Raw genomic sequence first — 24294 nt, 5'->3', positions numbered from 1 at the left:
AGAGTATCCTAGACGTTTTGATTGCATCAAATAATAGCTTTCAGAAGATAAAGGAAATGAGTCATAGTATCCAGAATGAAAAACTCAGAGTAACAAGGGAGTGGGAGACAGACAATAGCAAGTAAGAGGGGTTTGGTTAGAAGAAGGAAACTCAAAACTGGGTCTCCAGAGGTGTGCAGAGGAAGGGGGAGAGGGAACAACGGTGACTTGCAAACAAGAAGGCATGTCAGCCACTGGTTGTTTTGGAGCACACCCTAAGGATGCTAGGAGGGGCAGACACATCTTTATCATCCATAATGCAAGAACTCGACCCATAATTCATTCTCAGCCATCGGACAACAAACATCTTGCATCTAGAAAGTGAAATCCAAATGATTCATCACTCTCTGCTAAATGAATTAAGTTCAAGCTGTGGACTTCAGAACAAACTGGCATCTACATACACAAAATATCACCACACACACACACACACACACACACACACACACACACACACCTTTAATCTCAGAAATCAGTACCCAGAGGATTGAAGATAATAGAGACATGCTTCTTGCCCCAGTTTCCCCATTGCATGAAAAGTATAAATAAAGTTGTTGTTCAGAGTTCTGCCCTACTGGTGGGAAAGGGACTTCAGTGATCCTTTACACCTCACCCTGGGCTTGCATAATCAAGTAACTTTCAAGCTTAACTGGAAACTCACAATGTACCTGCTACCCTCCAGCATGCTTATTTGGTATCTTTTCTAGGTACAAGGTGAGAAAGGGGGAAAGCAAAAGGTAGATGAATTGATACAGTAGCCACGAAACTAGAAGAATCAACTTTGATGATGGGAGATTAGAGACCAAGACAGGAAAAAAGAGAAAGAAAGAGAGAGAGAGAGGGGGGGGGGAGGAAAGGAAAGGAAAAAGAAAAAAGAGGTGATGAGGAGAGCCCTCCATGGAAGAAGATCCTCATGAGATAAAGACCGAACTCTTGTTTTTCCCAGCAAACAACTACAAGCCATTATTACCGCCCGCCAAATTATTACCCCTCTGTCAAGAATTAGACACAACAATCAAAGTAATCAAGGGCATGTCTAATGCACTGTAACATTTTCAATGCAAAGTTTGTTTTCTTTCTGCCCTCGTGGTAGAGCCTGTAATTAACCCGTTATGTAGACCAATGCCAAACAAAAGCCTAATTGAGGCTGGCTTCCCTACTTGCGCAGGTTTGGAGAGGGTGAAAGCAAACTCAAGAGCTGCGGGCCTATGGCCCTCGGTCATTGCGCGGGGTCCTGCCTCCGTCCTGCTCTGAGTCAGGGGCTGCAGAGGGTAAGGCGCCACACCACACACGGTTAGGGTACTTAGCTTTCGTATTTGTTAAGTTGTAAGATACTGAAAATGGCATTACACTCGCGCATACAGATGAATCGACTTTCCAGAGTCTAAGAAAGATCCTGGCGTGGGGAATGGGGATGGGAGGGGTAAAGAGAGAATGGAGTGGTCCTAACCCTAAAGGAACAAGAGGCCAGTTTGATGCAGAGCCTGTGTTTAGCCCTGGATTCTGTCGCACCTGGTGAACCTTTACTAAACGCGGCGTGGTGGCAGTGTCTGATCCAGAGCGCTTGCCCCCCCTCCCCCCACCCCTCCGGAACTATCAAAGCTTATAGGCAGCCCGCAAAGGGAAGAGCCAGGCCGGTCACTCAAAAAAAAAAAAAAAAAAAAAGGCGGTTCCCAAACGGTGTGCTTTCCGCGTTTCTCCCTAACCAGCCACCCTTCTCAAGGGTTTGAAATTAGAGACGAGACCGGAGGGAGTGGGGGTGGGGAAGTGAAAGAGGGGAGAGGTAAGAAAATGCAGACACCTACAATTCTCAGAACTGCTGAGGGAGCCTTTCCTCTCTTGGTCTTTCCTCCCTTCTGCGCAAATAAAGCGGCGTTTCTCAGTCAGCCACCACTAGTCTACAATGGCCATCCTTCACTGACTAGACAGAAAGCCTCTTCGGCAAGAGTTTATGTTTGAAATGTCGATAATTTCGATGACCCTAAGCTGAGACTTTGGTATAAAACACTTGACGATAAGAAAATAAAACAGTGAATCCAATCAAAACCCTTTCTCAAAGAAACCTTCTTTCTTTTGGGATGGATACAGGGGTATGGGAGTAAAGGCAAAAGACGGGCGGGGAGAGGGGAGGAAAAGCATGAGGCTGAAGAGAGAACAGCATCTCATTTTCAAAAATGCTGTAACATTATCACACTTGAGAGCTAAAGGGCTTCTTCCAGCCAACTTTGATGCAACTATTGAAACCGAAACTTGCACACCCGACCTGAACGACTTGCAATACAATATCACAGCTACTGAACTGTGTGTCATTTTTAACCCAACTCACATGCAATCCTTAATTTCGGACATCTTAAAGACTTGCTTGTAAACATATAAAAGAGGGACCCTGAATCATTGCGTTTATTTATTTATCTATGCCAAACGTTTATTAGTGAAATAGTCCTGAAGATATAATTCTACATATGGCGCTTTGATTTCACATAATATTTAAGAAAAAAAGACAAAACACATAAAATTAGACATATAATTCAAAGACCACGGTACAACCTTTATCTTTTTTTTTACTTCAGCAAACAAAAAAAAAATGTCAAATGACATGAAAAGTGGCAAGTCTCCTGACAATAAATAATAAATTACTTTATAATTTTTGCAATGCAAGAGCAAACAAAAAAAAGTTTCCTTTTTTTCCTCTTTATTTCCAGAAAGAGCGAAAACAGTCATTTTAACCAATAACTATACACATCTTTGGGGGAAAAGTTCTTGGACAGACACAAGTCAAACACAATCCCGAGACGCTTGTGGCAAAATAGAGGTAACCTTGTTGCAATGCTTTATAAGTTGGTTTTTAAATATGAATTCAAAAACCTTTAAAGTCGCTTCAGACTTCTTGATAGAGGATGGATCTCAAAAAAAAAGTAAAGAGAAATAAAGAAAAAGAAAGGGGAAATGGGAGAAAAGGCAAAAGTAAAAGAGAAACCAGCTACAGGGAAAGCTAAAGAGACCCAGAATTTCAATTAACCCCTCGTCAACGTCAACTAAAAACATAGCAAACCAACGCAGCTCCGCCTTCCTGAAAGGACTCTTTCAGCCACTAAGGCCAGTTTCTTCCACTCTGTGCTGGAGCTCCTGTTTGGCAAGGCAATGACCAATATAGAAACAGCACCATTCAGAATAGGGTGGACTAGAAAATTCTCTATTTCTGCTTTTCCTCTAGATGTGCAGCGAAATGAAAATGCTTTTTTTTTTTTTTTGAGATCCTTGAATATAAATCCTCTACGTTTTAAAAACGTCTTGTTTCATTATTATTCTTTTCAGTACTCCTAAGGTCATTGAATAGCATATGTTGGGCTTTGGGGTTTTGTTTGTTTTTAATTCTAGTAAAACCCCATGATTGTCTTCACAGTGTTGCTACCATATCACCTAGTCATTAGAACAGACTTCGTGCACTTCATGGAGCATTCGTTTCTTGATTCAGTTTTCATTGACTGGGTCGTTAAATACTTTAATTTCGGAGTTCAACATAATTTCCCACTTTCTCCAACAGGGAAAAAAAATACATCTGAATGACTGTTCCTCATGCCTCAATAGGACTGGCTACCATGCTGTTGGGTGTATCTGGGAGTTGAGAGGACATCGATGCTACTTCACTGCCAGTGGAATTAGAGCCTGGTCCTCCTTCTGAAAAATTGACCTGCATGGAAGGTTGAGAAGTAAATAAAGGAGGCTTCAAGAGTGTCCAGCGAGACATAAAAGTATTATATTGTGTATGCATGTACTAGTCCCTGTAAATAGACAGGTAGGTACACCAACAAAGACAGGCTTGTCTATAATAGAACTTTAATAGGCTTAAGGGAGGCCTAGGAGAAGCACTTGAGATCCTCTCGCTTTCTCCATCTTCCTAAAGATCTCTCTTTGAACTCAAGCTGAATTCCCAACATTATGTCATATTAAATTATTTAAGAGCCAATGTGTTTCCTACTGTAAAGTGGCATCACGACTCTCCCACGAAGGCTCAAAATAAAATTAGCCTGCTGGCTACATGTAGCCCTGGGAGCAGGAAAGTTCTTTAGACATCAAAGCCTTTCTTCTTCAGTGTGGCTGGAGAATCAGGGGAGGCTCCCTGGAACAATGGCTAGCTCTTTAGAAGGCTCACAGTGTGGTCTTGTTGTCTCCTCCTCCCCAATTACATGAGGGACACATATAGTATACACATCACCACGTTGTAGAGATGTGGTCCTCCACTACCCCACTACTCTGTAAACGTCCCTCGCCCCCCTTCCCCCCCCCCCCAGGCCTCAGATTCCATTCTGCTGTTCTCACCTGACACTCAGGTTTCAGGAGGTCCCAATTCTTGGCTGTCTTGAAGGCTCTCTCTACTGTCTTTCAATTATTCAAAATTTGCCCAGACAGTGCTTCATATGGACAACAACTTGTTGTATTTAAAATGAAATTACCCCTCTACTTCCAGAATCTATCTTCTTTTCTACTCTATTAAACTTTCCCCTTGAGAGGTCAAGGGACTTCTCAAATTTGTCTGCTCACTAGACTGGCCCATTTACACACACAGCCTGGAACCAGGCCCTTTTAACCACTTGCCTCTGGCCAATCACCCTTATAACTGTTGACACAAGAAAGCAAATGTCCTCAGGGCACAGGCGAGGAAAAAAGAAAAAGAAAAAAGAAAAAAGGAAAAAAAAAACTACCCTCAACTGATGCATTAGCTTTGTTTCTAAAGAAAGGAGTGTTTTTAGCACACAGCTTCATATTTAATGACACAGGATCTATGAGGCTGATTATATTTTAAGGGGAGGAAAAAAACCTAAGTATGTGTACCATATCGAAAAGGATATATTTTTATCATCTTTGTTTATCTTAACTTTTTATAGGCAACAATGAATTAGCCGTCATCTATGGAAAAATATGGAAAACACTTGAGAGCAAAGACAGGTTTCCACAAATTAAATATACACTGTCTCTGACTGGCAATGCTCATGCTCCTTTCGGTATACCTGCCACATTATATGTAATTGTGTCATAACCAAACTCGTTTATTTAAAAAATGTTTAAGAAGTCCTATACTTTCTTAAGATATACTGTGGAAGAAACACAGCAACGATAAATGTCAATCAAACTATTTGAATAAGCATTCTCTTTATTGGCACATATGAAAATTGTGTTCAGACAACTGCCTGCTGCTTATGGATAACAACGTTCTAGCTTATTATACTGAATGTGTATTATAATTAATTTTACTTGACCCTCTTACTAGATACAGACAAAGTAATACACTTACTGATTGCTGATCCAAATGCCAAGGTGATCTCTGAAGCCTTTGCAATTTATAACTGGCTAAGATGTATGATATTGCCACCGTTTGCACACATAGCTACTTAGGCACCATGAAGTTCATCCCACAAGACGAGCCTCATTTGCAGACAGTCGCCCCATGTAGTTATATTATGCTGTCTTGTTTTTAAACAAAGATTCATAAGAGATGAACTTCCTTTGTATTGGCTTCCCTCCTCCTCACCATCACTCCTTCTTGGTTTCTCCCCAACACTGGCGCAGGGACCCTGCACCCTCCCCCAGCAGATCTTTCAGTGTGTGACAGTTAAATCAGAATCTCCTTTCTGTTGGGAATTCCGCCTTCTCTGTTTGGGAGCTGACACTTACCAGTTGCTGAAAAGCAGGCTGATCTATGTCACTCTGCAAGGCGAAGTCGCTCAGTACTTTCCAGGGTGGCTGGTAACTTTGCACCTCTACCGGGTTAGCCTGTAAGCCACCATCGTGTCTCTCCGGACTAGCAGCCACCATGGGAGTTCCCGTCATCCCTTGGATATTCTGTGAATACCCCCCCATTGCAATATGTTAATGAGCACATTCCCTCCCTCCATTGTCTGTATGTGCTAAGCAAATACACCCAAGTTATTATCTTATCTATATAGTGGCCCCGTATTGACTCAGTTAATCTGTGGCACCTATGGATATTAGTTAGAGCTCAGTTTTGTTTTTCTTCTTCTAGGTGCTGGATTATTTGACTGGCTGAGAATTTAGTAAAACAATTCGACTACAACTATCATCTTTTTCCTTTCCCTTCACAGCTTACCCCCCAACCCCTCCCCGGTTGGTCTGCTCTCATAAAGCCACAGCCTCCCACAGTAGAAAACTGAGGTCCAGCTTGGCCTCCATCAGCCTTCTGACTCTGGTTTTCTAGGCAGTTTGGGCTAGCTGAAAACTATCTCCAACCACCCACTCTTCAGTGTAGAACCAGCCCCTACCCCACCCCCCAAAGGCTTTGGGGAATGGCTGCTTCTGTGCTATTAGGTACTAACTGAGCACCCTTGCTCAGTCCTGGCCTGCCTGCCAAGTTTAATGACAACAGATTTTATGGCATTTAAAAATAGGGTTGAGGTAGTAAAAAAGGAAGGAAGGAGAAAGAAACCCTTCAGCTTAACTTAAGCACAGGGTAGGGGAGAGAAAGGGGAGTTTTGCCCAAAATAATAGTACCAAAGGCTGGGAGGAAGCTTTGGGCTCCACCTGAAGCAGTGGATTATCTGCCCAGGCACCTTGAAGGTCTCCCACATCCTCACGAGCAGTGGCAGACTTCTCCAAGTGTTGGGATGAGGCCAGAATGATGGCTGGAAGTTCAAGCCATTGAATCATGTTCTAGATCAGCACCCTTTACGTTGTCCTTTACAATACTGGCAACTCTAATGATCTCAATGCTTGCAAAACCCGAGCTGAGACCTCACTGCCCCCTACACTGAGAGGGAACTACTCGGTCCACTTGGAGCTAGGTGCAGTTGATGGTGAATACCAAGAGCCCCTTTTGGAACCAGCAAAGGATGGAGGTGCTGATCAGATCTCTGGAGTTTTTAACAAGCCAGCTCTCCGCCATCAGTAGCCAGTGTACTCTATACACCTGGGTTTTGGTGGAGGCAGGAGTCTCTCCTTTGTCTGGGCTCCTTGTTGGCTGTGATCTGATGGGTACCAGTCCACCAGTTCAGGAGCACGCCAGCCCTTGCTTGGCCTTGGGGCTACTCACAGTTTTGTCGTTAGGCTGCTGCTGCTGGAGCTGCTTCATCATGATGCTGCGTTTCTTGTCCTTGCACCTCTTGTTTTGAAACCAGACTCGGATCACTCGGGGGCTGAGGCCGGTCATCTCCACTAGTTGCTCCTTCATGAGTGCATCTGGCCGAGGGTTGGCGGCATAGCAGGTCCGCAAGGTGTGCAGCTGCTTCTCGTTGAGCACAGTCCTCACGCGGGTGGTCTTCTCAGGCTGCTTGTGGACGTGAGGCCGCAGAGCTGGCTGCCTAGCTGAGATGGGCTCAGCTATGGGGGACAGGGTGGAGGCAAAGAAGCATGGTGAGTAGGCAAGGTCACTCTCGCTGCCACCAGCCCGGTCCACTCCCCACTCAGCCTGAGCTCAGCACACCGAGAAGCTCAGATAGAGGGTAAGGAGAGAAAAGAAATCTTGCTCCTTAGTCTATTGATGACAGTGCGGAGTAATGGGGGAGGGGAAAGATGCGGCCCCTGCCCATACTCGCCTCCCTACAGAATTAGCCAAAGGAAGCCCTTTGGTGTCTCCAACCGCATCAGAGACATTATTTTTTAACCAGTACTTTCCCTTCTTCCTCCCTTTTCCTCATAACCAGAAGGACACAGATTATCCCGAAACCCCCACCTCCAGACTTCCCCTTCTGGGTAAAAACCACAAAGGGTACCTGAAAATAAGATGCAGAACACCCCGGTGACAACCAGAGACACCACAGGGCTGAGTGTCTGCGACCAAAAGTCAGAGAATTTTGCCAGAAAGCCTTGAACTTCAATTCGACGGGACAGTCCTCTTTAGAAGCTAAAATAAATTGCTGTGTTTCGGCTATCCGAATGAGCCCCGGTCTTTCTTAGTATTAAATCAGCGGGGGATGTTCCTGAGACCAGCTGACCCCAGGCAAATGAAAACTGAAACTCTGTTGAACTGTCCAAGCTTGAGACAAATGACTGCAGGGGAATGTCCTTCCCTTCCCTTCCCTCTCAGGACTTCAGCCTCTTCTGCATTTCTCATCCTTGGCTTTGCCCCATGCCTGCTAGTTAGAACCCCCCCCCCCCAACAGAATTCTCAGAGCAGCCAGGAAGGGGTGGGGGTGGGGGTTGGAGGAAAGCTGTCATTTTCCTTACCTCCAGCATACAGTAGGGACTGGTGACTTAATACTAAATGGGAGGGAGGGATGGAGAACTGCCTCTGGCTGGAAGGCAGGTAGGAAACACCGCCTCGGTTCTAGCCAGTCTTTATGTTTCCACTTTCCATTATGGGCCACCGGTTCTCTGATCTGGATGGCACAAACCCACACCTTGCACGACCCCCTGGGATCGGGCCAAACACCTATGGGGTCAATTCAGAGCTACAGCTACAGGCTTGGAGATGAAATTCTCACCAAATCACATAGAATGAATGGCTTAAAGAGGCAGGCTCCTTTTAAAAGGCAATTACTGCAGATTAGGCTGTTGACAGTTTTAAATTACAGCCCTGTGCAGTGATGCCGGGTCCGACACTGTATCTTTTAGGGACCTGTTTTCTGACAAAGCATAAAAATAAAATTTAAAAACCTTTTGGATTGGAGAGTAAATCTCACACACACACAAAAAAAAAAATGTGGGAAGCTAAATGCCTTGGGGCTGCTTAAGCTTCCTTCACCGGGCTAGGGAGGAAACTCCTGGAGACACAGGACTCCACCCCTTTAATTAGGCAGCGTCGAGGAGAAAACCTGGCAGAGAGCTGAAGCCCATTTTCAGTAAGCCATGGGTTGGAGGCCAAAGTAAAGCTGACAGTATTGTTTGGGCTTGTGTATACATGTGTGCACAAGTGGGCTATGCTGTGCACCCAAATATAGCCAGACATGGAGATGTGCGCTTGTCCATTCAAGGTAGACGGTGAGTGTAGGGAAACTTGCTAGAAAGGCGGCGATGAGCACGTGCTGTTTTTTGCAGGTCACATTCACAACCACCCTGTGGCCCCCAGCTTGCAAGAAGAAAGCGTTTTGACTTAGCCCCCACTTGCCTTTCCCCCAGCTTCCCTCTGCTTTGAGAAGTACCTGCCATTTGCAGCGGCCGCGCTGGATGCAAGGGACTCAGAGGGTCTCCAGCTCCCAGGCTGGCCCTCTCCACCACATCGTGGTCCGCGCGGCAGAAAAGCCCATCCTCCCGCAGCGCAAATTCGTCTCCCGGGATGAGCTGTCGGCTGCAGGCTACACAGCGGAAACACTCGATGTGGTACACCTTGGACCGTGCGCGCATCACGAAGTCGTTTTTGCTGAAGCCTATGTTGCATTTGGCGCATTTGATCCCGTACAACCTGCATGGAACGGCCCGCCCCCCGGAGTGGGAAGAAAAGCACAAGAAAAGAGGGTGACTTCAGGCAGGCTCTGGCCCACGATGGCCAGCGACCCAGGCCATAAACCTTGACCTGCCCCGGGAGTGGGGGAAATCAGTAGTAGTAAAGTTGAACAGAGTATAGAAACAATCTCCTCTCTTCACCTCTCTTTCTCTACCTCTCTCTCTTCCTCCCTTCTCCCGTTCTCTTTCATCTGCAACCCCCCCCCCATACTACATTGACAAGAGGAACCTTTAAGAGTAACCTCCGCGTTGGTACCTCTTAGTTCAGACACCCAGCCCAGGGGAATTTTATTAAGGGGTTCTAAACCTGGAGGAGGGCTCTGGTTACCAGTCCCAGGGTTATTCTTGCAAATTCTAGCTGGAAGGAATTCAGGGGACATTGGTGACCAGTAACCCCATGCTTTCCATTCTCTATCCCTCAATTTCTACTACTAAAAACATTTCTGAAATTGCAACGACAACAAAAAGGTTGGACTGGGGACTGTCACCCCCACTCCAACTATGGACACACAATTACAAAACAGAATAACGAAATGAAGCCTTAGAGGGTTTCCAGATTCCCAATATTAAAGGCCTTCCAGTATGTATCCAACTGAAGATTTTCCACAGGCCACATGTTAATAGAAAGTTTCCTCTCCATTCTTCCTCTTTTATTAAAAAAAAAAAAAAACAGCTTCTGTTCTCTCCCTCAGTCTTTCTTAGGTTCCTGAAGCATCTACCTCTATTTCAGTTTGCCTGAGAGCCAGGGTTAGCATGACAAATGGAAAACAAAACAAAACAAAACAAAACAAAACACACACACACACACACACACACACATACACACACAACCTCACTTCGAAGATCTTCCTCCTTGCTAACCTTTCTTTACTGTCAGGCAGTTCCTATAGGTTCCATCTCTACTGTTGCATTGCCTGGTTCTATCTACACCTATCAGCTATTCCTACACAGAAAGTGGAAAGATAGGACAGTATCTACACAAAGAAGGGGAGCATATTGCTCACCCAAGGGGAGAGCTTAAAATGAAAATGGTCACGCTGTCCTGCTTTTACAACTATAGAACCTTCAAGGGAGGTACGCATGAGTGGTCTCTGATGGAAACACACACACAGAGAGAGAGAGAAAGAGAGACAGAGACAGACAGACAGAGAGAGAGAGAATTGGAGAAAAGTAAAAGCAATGGAATTGCCATTGAGTTCGCTCATCTGCAAACAGACAGAGCCGGAATTAGCCAGATTGGCGTACAACTGAGAGAACAGCAGCTACTGAGGAGGAAGGATGCTTCTGGATGCTTGGAGTAAGCTCTTCCTCTCCAGAATTCCCAATGTACACTCCAGCCAAGTAAACAATGAAGATGGCTTATTCGTCAGTGTTACAAAGCAGATTTGAATGTTTTCTTTTTCCCCTTCTGCCTCTCCATTGCAAGATCATCCATTTCATAGGATGAAGACTGGCTTTACTTCTACCCAAACCATTAACAAAATCCCTCCCCTTTCCTGTATCCCACTTCCTCCCACTCCCCTCTAAACATTAAAACAAAACAAAAGGAACAAACAAACAAAACCGTCCCTTGGGCGGACATTGTTTAGTATTTAGTTTCATCTTTCAAGTGTATACCCTCCACTCTGAGATTTAAAAAAGAAAACAGCTGGGCATTGTGAGAGCAGAAGAAAAGCTGGTGACCATATTTTAAATCATAACTAAACTTTAATGGAAGTTCTCAAGCTCCGAAGCCCTCTAAAGCTTAGAAAGGTCACTCGCTTGATTTCCGAATTTAAAATCGGCTACATTGCTGCTACCACAAACATAATACTGAAGATGAGGAGTATCTTGATTTGTATTAGGACTAACGTATCTCCCTGCAGAAATTCTACTGTCTTTTTAAGCTAAAAAGTGGTGTTTCTGGCATACACACGGGTCAGAGAAAACTTGAAATCGGCAAAACCGTATGAGAAAAGCAAGCTCAGGTCTTCTGTGGGTTTGGTTTTGTCCCGTGGGGTGATTCCCTCATTTTATCAGTTACTAGAGTTTAATGTGAGAAAGGAAGCTGTTCAATTACCTAAATATACCAATTGTTCACAGACAGATGATGGGCAATTTGATCTGCTCTGTCTAATTCATCAGTCCAGATAAGATAAGAAAGAAAAGACAGTTAGATATTACCAAAGGGTTAATATTTAAAAAGATTAAATTTCCGGTCTTTCCCCCCCTTTTGTAAGGAATATTTTGGTTGGTTTTAAAATTTTCTACCAAGGAGGACCCATCCAAAAGTAAAGGGCGCAATGGTTGTGTTTGTTTTGCAAAAATCCTTTGCTGAAACTTTTGTCTGTTTGATGAGCACTTCCAAAGAATTTTAAAGTCAGGGGTAAAAACAGAAGAAGAATAAATCAGATGCTAAACTACATAGTGAAAATAGATTTTTTAAAAAAGTTTAAAGACCTAAACTTATTTGCCTTAATTTTGTTGATGTTCTTAGAAGAGAAGTACGGAAAAGGGAAATAATTTCCACATCAAAAAATTTCAGGGGTCATTAACAAACCTTTACAACAAAATTTATGAAAACTACCGTGGCACCTCCCCACCCCAGAGAAACACACCACAGTTTAATTTTGAAACACTTTTGCACACTGGACCCTCTAAAGCAAATGCCCCAGAAGACAAAGCCACATCAAATAGTAAACGAGGAGAGTAAGGAAATCTCCGAAAATAACGATGCGAAAATGGCATACCTGATATAATCTCTTTTACAGTAGGTCTTTCCATCCCTCACAAAGCACGTACAGCTCTCGTCCAAATACTGATTACACTCCGCACATTTCAAGCACGCTGCATGCCATTCCAAATCCGGAGAAACCCTCAGAATATACTGATCGTGAATTTGATTGCCGCAACCAACACATAGGGAAATCAGACGTTTTTCTGAAATGAAAATAAATACATGATTGACTAACCGTTTACTTCCTACAGAGATAAACACACTTTTAGTGTCGTTCTCTTATAGGGTGTACTCTGGAAGAATTTTCTTCTCCTTTTTTTTTTCTTAAAGAGTATTGCACTTAGGGGTGGTAATTGGAACGTGCCATCAAAACCTTGACTCGCTTTTTTTTAAAAACGGGAGGTGGAATATATGTAAAATGCAGATTTGAATAGTCTACATTTGTAAGCCTAGCACGCATTCAAACCCGCTCATTTTGTGTTTTCTCTCCCTCCTCCCTCTTTGCTGTAATCATTAGGCAAGATTATGGATAAGTCAAGTCAAAGAAAAGGTTTTGACTAGAAGCGTTAAACCAACGCGGGGATGTCTATATTTTCCGTGAAGCACATTCTTCAATAGCACAAGGGATGGATATATTGTTAGAAGAGTAGACATCAATACAGTTGTCACTCACTCTCTTTTGCAAGTCTAATGTTAATACATATCTGCCGGTGTGGTTTGTGCAGGCAGACCTTTGCTACATAATAACCTTCTCCATGAGCCCCGAATTCCGGAGAAGGAAATCACCGCTAAGCACCGGGCGGCTAGTCTTTGGGAGTGCTCACAGGCAGATTCAAATACAAGGTATGCTCAGTTTCCCCGAAGATCGGAATCCACATCAAACATGCAAGTGTGACGACAAGAGAAACATAAAAAATAAATAAATAAAAACACAGAAAACAAAACAACAACAACAGCAAAAAAGAACCGCCGTTTTCTTCCGTCTCTCCAGGCAGTGACTAGAAACCCAAAGAGCCCTGGCACCAGTGCCCGAGAGAGAACCCCTGCACCACAACAGCACAGCACATCGAGCCCCCGCAAGGTAAAACAAACTCTTACTTTTTGGTGGATCGCCCATGTCTCCCATATCTGTAAGAGGGAGTAATGTCCACAGTGAAATGGTGGTTGGACAGTTGGTGAACAGCCCACAGAGAGGATGCTGGTGCTGTGGCTAGGTGGGAAACAGTGGCCCCCGGGGTTGCCAAGGCTGAGGGAGCCGCTGGCCGGCTGCGCCGCGCCCTAGCCGATCTGGGAGTCCGATTTAAGGCGGCGGAGTTGGCGGAGCGGAGGCGCTGCGGCGGCGGCGGACTCGAGCGGCTCCGGGCACCTCTCTTCCTTATCTCTTACTCAAACTTCTCAGCTCCAACTCAGCTCCTTCGCCATTGGTCTGACGCAGTGCGCGGGGACGTCAGGCGAGCACCTCGCCCATTGGCTGCGGGGCGAGCGGCGCAGCTGTTCTGATTATCATATTTCAGTCCCGGCGCTGCCGCGCGCCACTGCCTGCTCGGCGAGCCCGCGGGAGAGGATTAGGCCTCCCGAGGCCACGTCGCTCCCCGGGCTCCCGGTGACCCCGTTCCTGGCCGCCGCCTCCTTGTCCTCAGCCCCTTCCCTGCGCCTTCCCGGCTGCGCTGCTCCTGCGCCCCGCGCTCCCCGGGTCCCCGCGATCCGCTGGCAGCGCTGAGCGCCGGTCTCCCTTTTCGGCCGCCGGTGGCGAGTGGCTGGTGGGTAGGTCCTTCCTGTGAACCCGGTCCCTCCCGGGCGCTAGGAAAAGGGGCGGGGGGGAATTGGAACCGGCAGCTGTCCTCCCTTGGCTCCCACGCTGAGGCGCACAGCCCTAGTCTCAGCCGACTTCGCTGCCTCTGGGAAGGGTGCGTCTCCTGGAGCTGGCAGCCCGTGGTGCGCTAAGGGACCAACTCGGTATGGGACGATTAAATCCGGAGGAAATGGTTTTTGAGGTTTTGTTTTTGTTTTTGTTTTTCACTGCAACCCTGTTGACCCCGTCACTACCCAATCTCGGCTCTCCAAAGACTTGGGGTGGGAGGGAAAAGGCACTTCTCGCCCTAGCGGACAATCAGATTGGAAACGCAAAGGTAAAACGAAGTTATCACCGCGGTCAGCTCCTTTCCTCCCGACCCGTGAGGTCTGCTATTCAGCTTAACTCTAGCACGAAAGAGTGTACTAACCTACAGTCAGAGCGCAGTCCCCGAAAGTTTACCACGCGCTCCGGGTCTATCTATGGGTCTCTTGTCCACTCTTTTTTAAAGCAAAGGTGCATCCCGCTCTTTGACGTTTTGGGAATTATAAGCGCAAGTTTACACGACTCTCTAGAGATTTCTATTTTAAATCTGAAGGCCTGAGCAGAGTGGGTCTGTTGCAAAAGAAGAGTGGCTCGCCTACTCCCCTTCACTGAGGTTAGCTTTCTAATTTGTTTCCTCTGGGGAAGCCATCTGGAAGAGACAGACATTGGCTGTATGGCACCGGTAACTTTTGCCAATAATTTATTTCGTGATTCCTCAAATCTCTTACAGTCTTTCAAAGGCAGTTGTGAGGGGCTTCACAGAATCGCCCCACTTCTCCCAGAGCTTCTCCACCGGTCATTTCTTATCTAGAGAAACGGTTTTTTCAAAGGGGGAGGGGAGATCTACAAACACAAACAGAAGAAGGCTTCATTTGGTGTCTTGTTGCCCCCGAGAAGACCCAGGGGGTTGGGAAACCTCTCTTCTGTATCTTTCACCAGATCTAACCCTTGATAAAACCTGTGAACCCTACCTAGGCCTCAGCGACTGAGTTAGAAGGCGTGTGAGTTTTCAGAGTACACAGTCACGGAGAAAAAGCGGCTAAGAAGCATGAATGCGTTTTCAGCCTGATCCTGTGGGAGCTTTACTAAGAACTCCAGTTTTGTCTCGTTTTGCTTTGTTTTCTTTCACGAGAGGGCAGAAGGGATCGTTTCCCTTACGTTATTTATTTATTTAATCTTATTTTTCTAAATTACTTTGAAGTGTGTGAACAGGATGAAACGTTGTGTGGACATAGGTTAAGTTTACCAGTTGCATTTATTTCATTAACTCCCGTTTCTGATCGCTGGTACCCTATGCTTAGAGTCTTTTGTCAAGCTGCTTTTGCAGTCAGGGCCGATCATCGCCACAGGAGAAGCAAGTTCTCAGCAAGTTCTCCGAGTACAAGGGCATGCTACCCTTCCATATTACCAAGCTGACCCTAGTTTAAAAACAACAACAAATAGTACCGAAGGAAGGCAAATAGGGGATCCGAACTAATTCTATTTCCCCATCCCACATTTGTAACTTGGCACTGAGGAGAAGCAGCAGCATCCACCACAAAGGACCCTCACTATCCATCCTTTCAAACACACATAGGTGGCGTTCACATATACAAATAGTGGTGTTTTAATCCCCCCAAGCCATACATTATTACAAAGATTCTTTGGTAATAGCAATTCCAAGTAGAAAATCTACCATAAAGGTAGGGAGGAAACTTTCAGTGTGAGCAGATTTACCACAGCTTCAAGGACAGCGGGTTTTCTTTTTCTTAACCAGGTTATTGCAAAACCATCATTTTCTTAGGTCTTAGACTGTCCAAAGACAGGATCCATGCAAAAGATACTCCCCTCACAGGGAGAAACTTGACGGAACTCAGTAATAATAAGGTCCCATGGCGAGTGTGCACTGTAGATCTGTGCGTCCGAGATTATACAATTTGCAATAAAAACCTAAGTTCCTGCAGCAGACGACATTATTTCCCTTTACCTGGAGGTTCTCATTTGACCACAAATTTCCCCTCTTTCTAGTTGATTGCTGTATGTCTATTTAACACATCAAGCGCGCCTGCAAAGTTGCCAGTGTTCTTATAGAATACATAAAACTGATTACATAAAAGTGATTAGCAATATTTTTCCTGAGCACTTGATTGCAGGAGCGACCTCTTGTGTTCAATGGGGGGTTGGACATTCTCCTGTCAAAATTAGAGTCCTTTTGACCTCTTTAAGTTTGCAGGTCAAATATGTACCCTTCAGAACAGCAGGAGTGCGACTCTGTAGTTGACGCTCCTGCGTTTTGAAAATAGTGAAGTACAGAAATGACATCCTCAGCTGCCCTACGCCCATAGAAGATTCCAGTGCCTGCCTATAATAGAGATGCTAAGATTTAATAAGTTCCTCTTAAGTCTGTGTTATCTGCCCACATGCCCTGGAACACACTTCCTGGAGTGTGGTTCTTACACCCAAGCTCCCTGGTGGGTTTGCTTAAGATGGTTCTTTTGGCCTCTGCTGTTTCCCTTCTCTGCTTTAGCTAAAACGGAAACATTCCTCAGTATATTTAAGGGCAGTCACAGATTCCTGAGCGTCATGAAATCACACAATTTCCCAAAAATCTAAATATGTTCTAATTGCAGTTGGAAAGTAAAAGAAAAAAAATCACCTTTAGAACTTATTTATAGGGCTAAGGGTGGGAGGGTGGTATAGGGCTTTGATCCATTTTCCTTAAGCCATGAATATGTTCACTTATTTATTCCCAGGAACCAGGAACTGGAATTTGGTTTGAACTAGTAGAACAACTAGGCTGCCATTACTCATTTTAATGAGTAATGTATATAGATGTAAAAATAGAACCAAAGGAAATACATAACTCGCCTTCAGAAATACATAATTAGGGGCCAGAATGGAACACGGGCAAGTTTATTTATTCAGCACTGAAAGACATAGAATGCATGTGTATGTACCCCATTTCTTTTTACTTTTTCTGAGTAGTCTGTAATCATGTAAAATGAAGTTATATGAACCATTGGCATCTTCAGTTGTGTCCAAAGATCAGACAAAACAATGTGCTCTTAAAAGGAGTCAGGATTAGCACTTATGTTCCATGGGGAGCAGGATATGGATGTTTAAAGCTAATTTATTTCTCTTCCAGTTGCCTGTGGCTTGTTGGGGAATCTGGGGAGAGACTTCTCTGATTTCACAGGAGAGAAAGAGAGAGAGAGAGAGAGAGAGAGAGAGAGAGAGAGAGAGAGAGAGAGAGAGAGAGAGAGATATTGCTCTCCACAGACATTGGGTTGGAAATGATTACCCTTTATTCCTCCGTTTTTATTCTTTTGCTAAGAAAAAAAAGCAATGACAATAAAGGCTGCTGTTAACAGTAGCAAACCTTCACTGTGGTTCCCATCTTATCGCCTAGGTCTCCTACTGAGAATGTAGTTGTGTTGAGTGCCAATTACTTTATTAACCTGTTAAAACAATCCGGGTGAATTAGCCAGAACCTTCTTCTCCAGGCAGAGGCTCCTAGCCTACATTTCAGAGTTCAGGTGGTTGTTTCTGTCTTTAGCGTTCCTTGCTCGGGGTTCTTTGCCAGCAGACGCCAGCTCCAAAGGCAGCGATCATGTGCGGTTGGTTGCTCGGTTCTCAGCCGAGATAGAATTGCACATTCCCGGCATAGGCGAAGCCGCAAACCTCAGGTCACTCCTGAACCTTAGCATCCGAAGCTGCTTGCTGTGAAGAGCTGGGTCAAGTGAGGACAGAGATTTACCACCTCCTTTTACAAATCACGTCTCTGGAAGTATTCACTGTTTTCTCAAAATCGGGGGTAGCAACCCTATTCAAATGAAATCCTTTCCTCCCTTTCCCTCCCCTCCCTAACTACTGAATGATCAAGACAAATTTTAACTGAGTTCTGCCAGGGACCCTAGTTTGGAACTAGAGATCAGTGCACTAAGAGGTTTGGCCCAAGTCAGCCCAGAACCCTACCTTTGACAAAACTTTCACTAAGTGTATCTTATGTAAGCTAATGGGTGTAGAAGGAGCCTAAGCAGCAAAGGAGTTTCCTGCGCTTTGTAGTTGGGCTGCAATCTACCAGATCTGCCCTCAAAGCTCTCAGGTCACACCCACCTTGATGCCCCAGTTTTCAGAGAACCCTGGAGCAAGGTAGCCACACTTTTATTTGACGATGTTCCTCAAACCCAGCTGATGGTCCTTTTCAGAAAGCTGGGGCACTATTCCCGGTCCGCAGTCTGTCTAAGCCGCGGCTCTGAATTTCGAGTCTCAGAGTGGTTTACCTTACCCCCAGAAGGTGTACTGTGAGAAGCGGGGGAGGGGATACCTCAGAGGTCCGAGAGGCGGAGGAGGAGTCGACAATTACCAGCCTGGGCCCCTAAGGGAGTTGGCAAACTGGGAATTCACCGGGAGGCAGCAAGGCAACTCTCCCTGAAGTCTGATTCAGTGTTGCCAATATGGTCTCCTAGGGTTGGAGTTTTCGGGTGGGCTTGTAGAGGTGATGTCAAGAGTTACTGCTATGTCCAATGAATTAAGCTGTCGGCTAAAGCGTGTTGAGGCGGGTGGCAGAGCTGAGGTTCCTGAATTGGGCTGCTCTCTAAAGGGGTGGAAATCTTTGGTGCACTTACCAGCAGATTCTGGGCGCCTGAAGGAGTTTTGGAACAGTAAAAAGATCTTCAGATTCTGGTAAGAGCATAATCAGTAGGAAGAATAAGATTGTAGGGACAGTTTTTAAGTTCGCCGCGTGCTGTGCCTCCGTGGAGGTAAACGAAAGGGTGAAACAGCGCTTGTGTGTTGAGAATCATCTACACCTCCAGATCAACACTGATAAAATTAATCACTTTGAGATTTCACGTAATAAAGAAGGATTTGCTCTGCCCCTGTACTTGATAAATATTAACAGGGAAGAGAAGGGGGCTCCAGGAGACGACTCCTTTAAAAAAGAAAAAAAAAAAACTTCAATTCATCAAATGGACCGAGTTATCAGCTGTCTCCCGGAAGGGTCAACCATGCCCTTCCTTCTCCACAGTCCCAAGATCAATCTATCGACATAATACCATCTTGTACAAAGCAGGAATTCCTCGCCTCAGATTCTTCTAAGCCGAGAAAGTCTTGGGGGCAGTTTTTGTAAGGACTCCCTCCCCACACACCCATGTTCAAGACAGGCACGGTGGCTAGCAACTTAACCTGATCTCCATGCAGAAAAGAGAAAGTCCCTAGACGGAGACTGGATCCCCAACATCACCACGACTCTCTTGATGTCCCCCAAGGCCTCCCCTTGACATAATTTTCAATTGCAACCTAAGCCTGGACCACTCCCCACCCACCGACGTTCTATGTAAAAGGACATTTCCAATCTTATCTTCCTCTTGATGACAGTGGGAAATCAAAACAGACTTCAGATCTCAGCTAATTCCTACAAGAGTAAAGGAGAAAATGAGTGTCCTGGATCTCTGAGTGGAGCATAGGCGATTATAGCCACAGAGATGGCTGCACAGGGAATGAACTGGCTCAGATGGCTGTGATCGCTGATTTGTGGACCCAGGTAGGCTTACAAAGGTGAATTTAATCGCCTTAAGTGACAATTCGAAGGGAAACGTTTAATAGGGCATGGGGATGTCCTTGCCTCAGCTGTGGGGTTGTCCAAACTCCAAACTCCTAGAGATGGGGGAGAAAAAAGCGGAAACAGAAGCACAGCCCCTGGCCTGTGAGCTCATAGGTGCTGCCCTCTAGGAAGGCTGAACAAGCAGGCTTAGGTTGGCTCCAGACACATTCATGCTCCATTACCCAGCTTTCCCCCAAGCGAACACACTTGTGTAAATGAATGAGCAGAGCTTGCATTTTAATTGCTTCCCAGACTGCCACATTCCCCTTTCCCTGTCACTAGGGTCACTGCTATACTTGAGCTCCCACTTTCGGAAAAAACCGAAACAATTTGTCTTGGTAGCAGCTTTTGAAAATGATCCAGTCCAAAACAAATTCACCAATATCTGAATCCTAAATTCCTCACCCCAACGTTGGTGTCCCAAAGCATTAGTTGCCTTTTTCTCATATATACTTGGTAAATATTTTCTTTAGGAAAGGAGAACTGTATGCATCCCCATTCTCGGGTGCCAGGCTGCATTGGATGTTGTGGGGGTGGAGATGCATGGTCTGATTATTCAGAGAGCCGGTTTCTTTGATGATTTATGAGTTCATCAGCCAAAAGGCACCAATTACCTTCTTCTCAATTTTCAGTTTTCTCTTAACATATCTGATGCACCTCTATTGTATAAAATTCAGTCCAGAAAAAGAAAAAAAAATTAATTAGAAAAGATACTAAATATAACATGTCTACTTAAGCATTAGCTGACTCTATTTATAGGTTGTACATATCTCACAATCTAATACATAAAGATATCAAAAGTATGAAGCATTTCCTTTAAGTGTAATTATGAAGTAATTATATGCTAATGATAGTGCCATTTTACTGTAGGAGATAGTCCCACGGAGAAAAAAATCCAAGTGCGCTTTCTAATATGCATAACATTCTCCTTCCAAGAAATTAATTGGCAGACTGAAAAATCATATTCAAGGATGCTATCATGGAGAAAATAGAACAATATTTGAAACTTCATTAACCGAGGTCTAATCAAACACGTTGATCTAAACCCAGGTGTTAGGAGTCAATGCTATGAGGAGATATTATTCTGGTTTATATTCATGTATGCACAAAAAAGTACACATTGCAAAGTCCTGTATTAAATGTGTATGTTATTACTTACTGTCATGAACTCTTTAGTCATATTGCATCATCAATAACTAAAATGTGGACAAATCCTAAAAGATACATGAGAACTAACTATAGTTTAACTTTTGTGATATCACAATATTTCATGATCGTTATTCAAATGTAAATGTTAGCATAATAAAAATGTAATGCTAGATTTTATCACTTCATAATTTATAGGAAACTGACATAAAATAAAAGCAAACATTACAAGTAGATATAATTTCTATAATGCCTAGCTTTGTGCCCATTATTAAAATATAGTGATAATGGGAAGATTTCTATATGTTACAATTTGTTTCAATTACTACTATCAGACAGTTCAGTCTTGTAATAAGAACATTAAATCAATTGTGGCACATGCCTTTATCCCAGCATTGGCTAGGCAAAGGCAGACTGAGTTCAAAAGCTCTCTGAGTTCAAGGCCAACATGGTCTACAGAGCAAGTTCCACAACAGTTAGGGCTACACAGAGAAACCCTGTCTCAACACACACACACATACACACACACGCGCACACACATGCACACACCCCAAACATACAAACAAACTGGCAACAACCAACAAAACTTTGAAATATTATATGATGTGCATTCGCTCTTGAGTGTAGTTAAACTGATGTTTTGTTGTATGTTAAGAATCTTCAGTCTTTCCCTACCCTAGAGATTACAATAGCTACCAGAAAACCCTATACCTCCAACTGTAACACTGTTGGCAGTTAAGTGATTATCCTAAGTATTCCACAGGACTGCTAGCATTTACGTAAACATCAGGACTTACTTTAGAATGTGCTATTCATGTTTTGGCCTCCGCGGTTTCATCTTCTCGGGCTGGCCCGGTCTCGGGACTCATTACTATGCAGTCTGTTATGTGCTGTAGTAACCACTGGTGATAATGAGAAGCACTGTATGCAATACCACACTGGCTTAGAATCCTCACCCGGTATATGAAAAAGTATATAATTCAAATAGTTTCGGTCTTAATACTGTGTTTTTTGCATCCCGAAGTGTGCTTTAACTATCCAAGTTGCTCAAGCCATGGAATCTCTGTTTATGTGACTTCGGCTAAACTTCGGTAGTGCAAATACTTTGCATTAGATGATGTTCTCTGTGAAGTGGAAACACAAGCATCTTATCCAACATGGGAGAAAATTGAAGTGGATGAAAAAAATCATACTTTTATATATAGCCATGGAGGAAGAATTGAGTTTCAGTGAAGTTATCAGCTACTAAAAGAAGGGATGGAAGTAGATTTTTGGCTAAGAAGAGAAAAGTGTTTTGTTTTGTGAAGAGAAAGAAAGATTATTGTGGTGGAGGAAAAACACATCAGGTACATGTCAAGAAAAACAAAGAAAGGAATGGGCCTTGTTGACCCAGCTCATCCTGGCACAGGGAGTCCTTAAGAGAAAAACTCAGATCTGGGACAGATTATAGATGGGGCTGAAAAATAAACAGACTTTATAATCATTTTCATTTTATGCTTAAAACTTTAAAAACCAAATTTAAAGGATTCCTTTCATAGAAAGTCGATTATTTGGAGGAAAAAAATCTAAAACTTTTTATTGTAGATGTAAATATATTATACCTGAATCTTTATGAAAGACAGATTCACTCTTAGTATGCTGTATCATCGCAGAAAATATAAACAGGAAATCCTGGAAATGCCTTAATATGTAGTATTATGATAGTTTCTATACCTAAATTGGACTAACAATAGGATTCAGGACTCAGAAAGAAAAAGGACCAGATGTGAAAAGTAATTTTAAAAAAATGACTTCAAAGTTTCCAAAGTTTTTATTAGCCCTTCCTTGCCCTTTTTTGCAGATTGGATTATAGCACAAAGTGTAATTCAAATATTTGGCACTGCTTATTTAAACCACAACAGAAAGGAAAAGGTGTTGTGAAAACACAACTCACCATCCAAATTATGCAAAGCAGCTTGAAGAGCTGCCAACAGCCGCGTTATGTTAGCAGCTCTGATCTGGCTTCATGAGGCTGGCAACTCCGCTGTAAGAAGAACAGAAAGAAGATCAAAACCAGGAGGTACATAATATAGACCCATAATCTGTGCGAGAATTGGGGTGTCCAAAGTCTTAGACAAAGGTCGGATATAGTTGCTCACAGAGATTCTGTTCTGAAAGTCATGCCCGCAAATGTGCAGAAATCAACTGGTCCATAAAAGCCTGACAGGAGGCAATGGTGCTCCATAAAAGGTCACACCCAGCCAGAATCAAGCAACATCGGAGCCATGTCTGCTCTGCAGAGACAAGACCGACAGTCCCAGGGCTGCCCCAGCACAGCAGCCCCAGAAGACAATTGACTGGAGATTAATCATAGCAAAAGACCAAGCAGAAAAGGTAACAATTCTCCCAAGCATGAATTCTCTATTCCTAGGTTTCAGAATGTACCCTTAAAGCACACCCAGACCGGCCAAGATCTAGTTAGTATTTGCTTGGCTAAAAAAAATGTAGAGGCTGAGAATATCCAGTGATAGATGGAGAACACATAAGGATCTTTTAAATATTAAAACAAGGTAATAATTCATATTTCAATGGCGCAAATTCTCCTGAATAACGCAAAGCAATCAAAACTGCATTCTCTGCCACGCTCATGGCATGCACTTTGGGCTAATACCAGTTTATAAATATTATTGGTGGTTATTAGCCCATGGCTCTCGGGGGCTGTACTTCTAATGTATTCCCCCTGTGCCTCTAGTTTTAGCATTTTGCCTCATTTTCTAATCTCTCCTCATTGAGATAATTTGTATAAGCAAACACTGGATACATGACCATCTTTGGAGGACTGAATAGGCAGCCGCTAAAATGTGTAGTTCAGAGCACTTTCGGCAAGGCCACCCAGACAGAAAGAGTAACTCCTCCAGGGTCTATCCAGTCACCTCGGATACCTCTAGGGAAGATTTATATCTTTGACTGTAGTGAAGAGTCTCTGCTTTTCAGGGGTTTAGTCTGTTAGATTTTAGGTCAAATGCCAAGGCTATGTGTAGGTGATTTTCTTTTCATTTCCTTTACTGTTTGTACCATTATAACAGTTCCAAAAATCAATGTGCCAATAAAAAGAAAAGGAGGGCCAGTGAGACAGCTCGGTGAGTAAGTGGACTTGATGCTAAGCCTCAGGGCCTGAGCTTGAACCAAATGGTGGATGGAGAGCACCTACGTTCTCTCGTTCTCTCCTGCTTCTTTTTGCCTATATTTCCCCAGACATCGCCTGCTGATTGGGGCAAGTATTCTCTGCACCTTTTCTTGAGTTCCTTGGCCTCTGGGAGTCAGTAAGATTCACACCCCAGTTCTTCGCAGCTCCTGAGAACCGCACTGCACCCAAGCTTTTCCAGATAGCTCTGCAACTTTCCCCTTTCTGACGCTTAGAGATGTCCTTTTCATTTCTTCTTCAGGAGCTTAAATTCCTGCAAGCTAATGTCTGCATTTGATCTTTAAGTAGCTATATTTGCTATATCTGTAACTGCTCAGTGACTACTGACTTTTCTGTGAGCCAAAGAGTAGTGGCGTTGGCAGGAGGGATGATTTAAATTTGGTGAGACAAAATAT

At 44.1% G+C, this 24294-nt stretch overlaps 1 protein-coding gene across 1 annotated transcript; it reads right to left on the bottom strand.

The window, feature by feature from the left end:
- Positions 1–2438: 2438 nt before the first annotated feature.
- Positions 2439–13579, bottom strand: Isl1 (ISL LIM homeobox 1). The gene is made up of 6 exons (XM_075977816.1): positions 13247–13579; positions 12162–12351; positions 9132–9391; positions 7085–7371; positions 5713–5880; positions 2439–3730 (listed from the first exon to the last, which is right to left on the bottom strand). Exons 1-6 carry the CDS (start codon positions 13272–13274, stop codon positions 3614–3616), a joined length of 1050 nt encoding a protein of 349 aa, XP_075833931.1. The 5' UTR covers positions 13275–13579; the 3' UTR covers positions 2439–3613.
- Between the last annotated feature and the right edge of the window lie 10715 nt (positions 13580–24294).

The sequence above is a fragment of the Microtus pennsylvanicus genome, chromosome 6 (genome assembly GCF_037038515.1).
Source record: "Microtus pennsylvanicus isolate mMicPen1 chromosome 6, mMicPen1.hap1, whole genome shotgun sequence".
Taxonomy (NCBI): domain Eukaryota; kingdom Metazoa; phylum Chordata; class Mammalia; order Rodentia; family Cricetidae; genus Microtus; species Microtus pennsylvanicus.
The sequence above is the reverse complement of the archived record's forward strand: the minus strand, read 5'-3'. Positions and strand labels throughout refer to the sequence as shown.

Excerpts from the sequence above, each read along its gene's own strand:
- Isl1 (XM_075977816.1), bottom strand. The coding sequence starts at position 13,274 with ATGGGAGACATGGGCGATCCACCAAAAA. Across the intron at positions 7,372-9,131 it reads GCGGCCGCTGCAAATGGCAG|CTGAGCCCATCTCAGCTAGG; the intron begins GTACTTCTCAAA and ends TGTCCCCCATAG. Across the intron at positions 3,731-5,712 it reads AGCCTGCTTTTCAGCAACTG|GTCAATTTTTCAGAAGGAGG; the intron begins GTAAGTGTCAGC and ends CCTTCCATGCAG.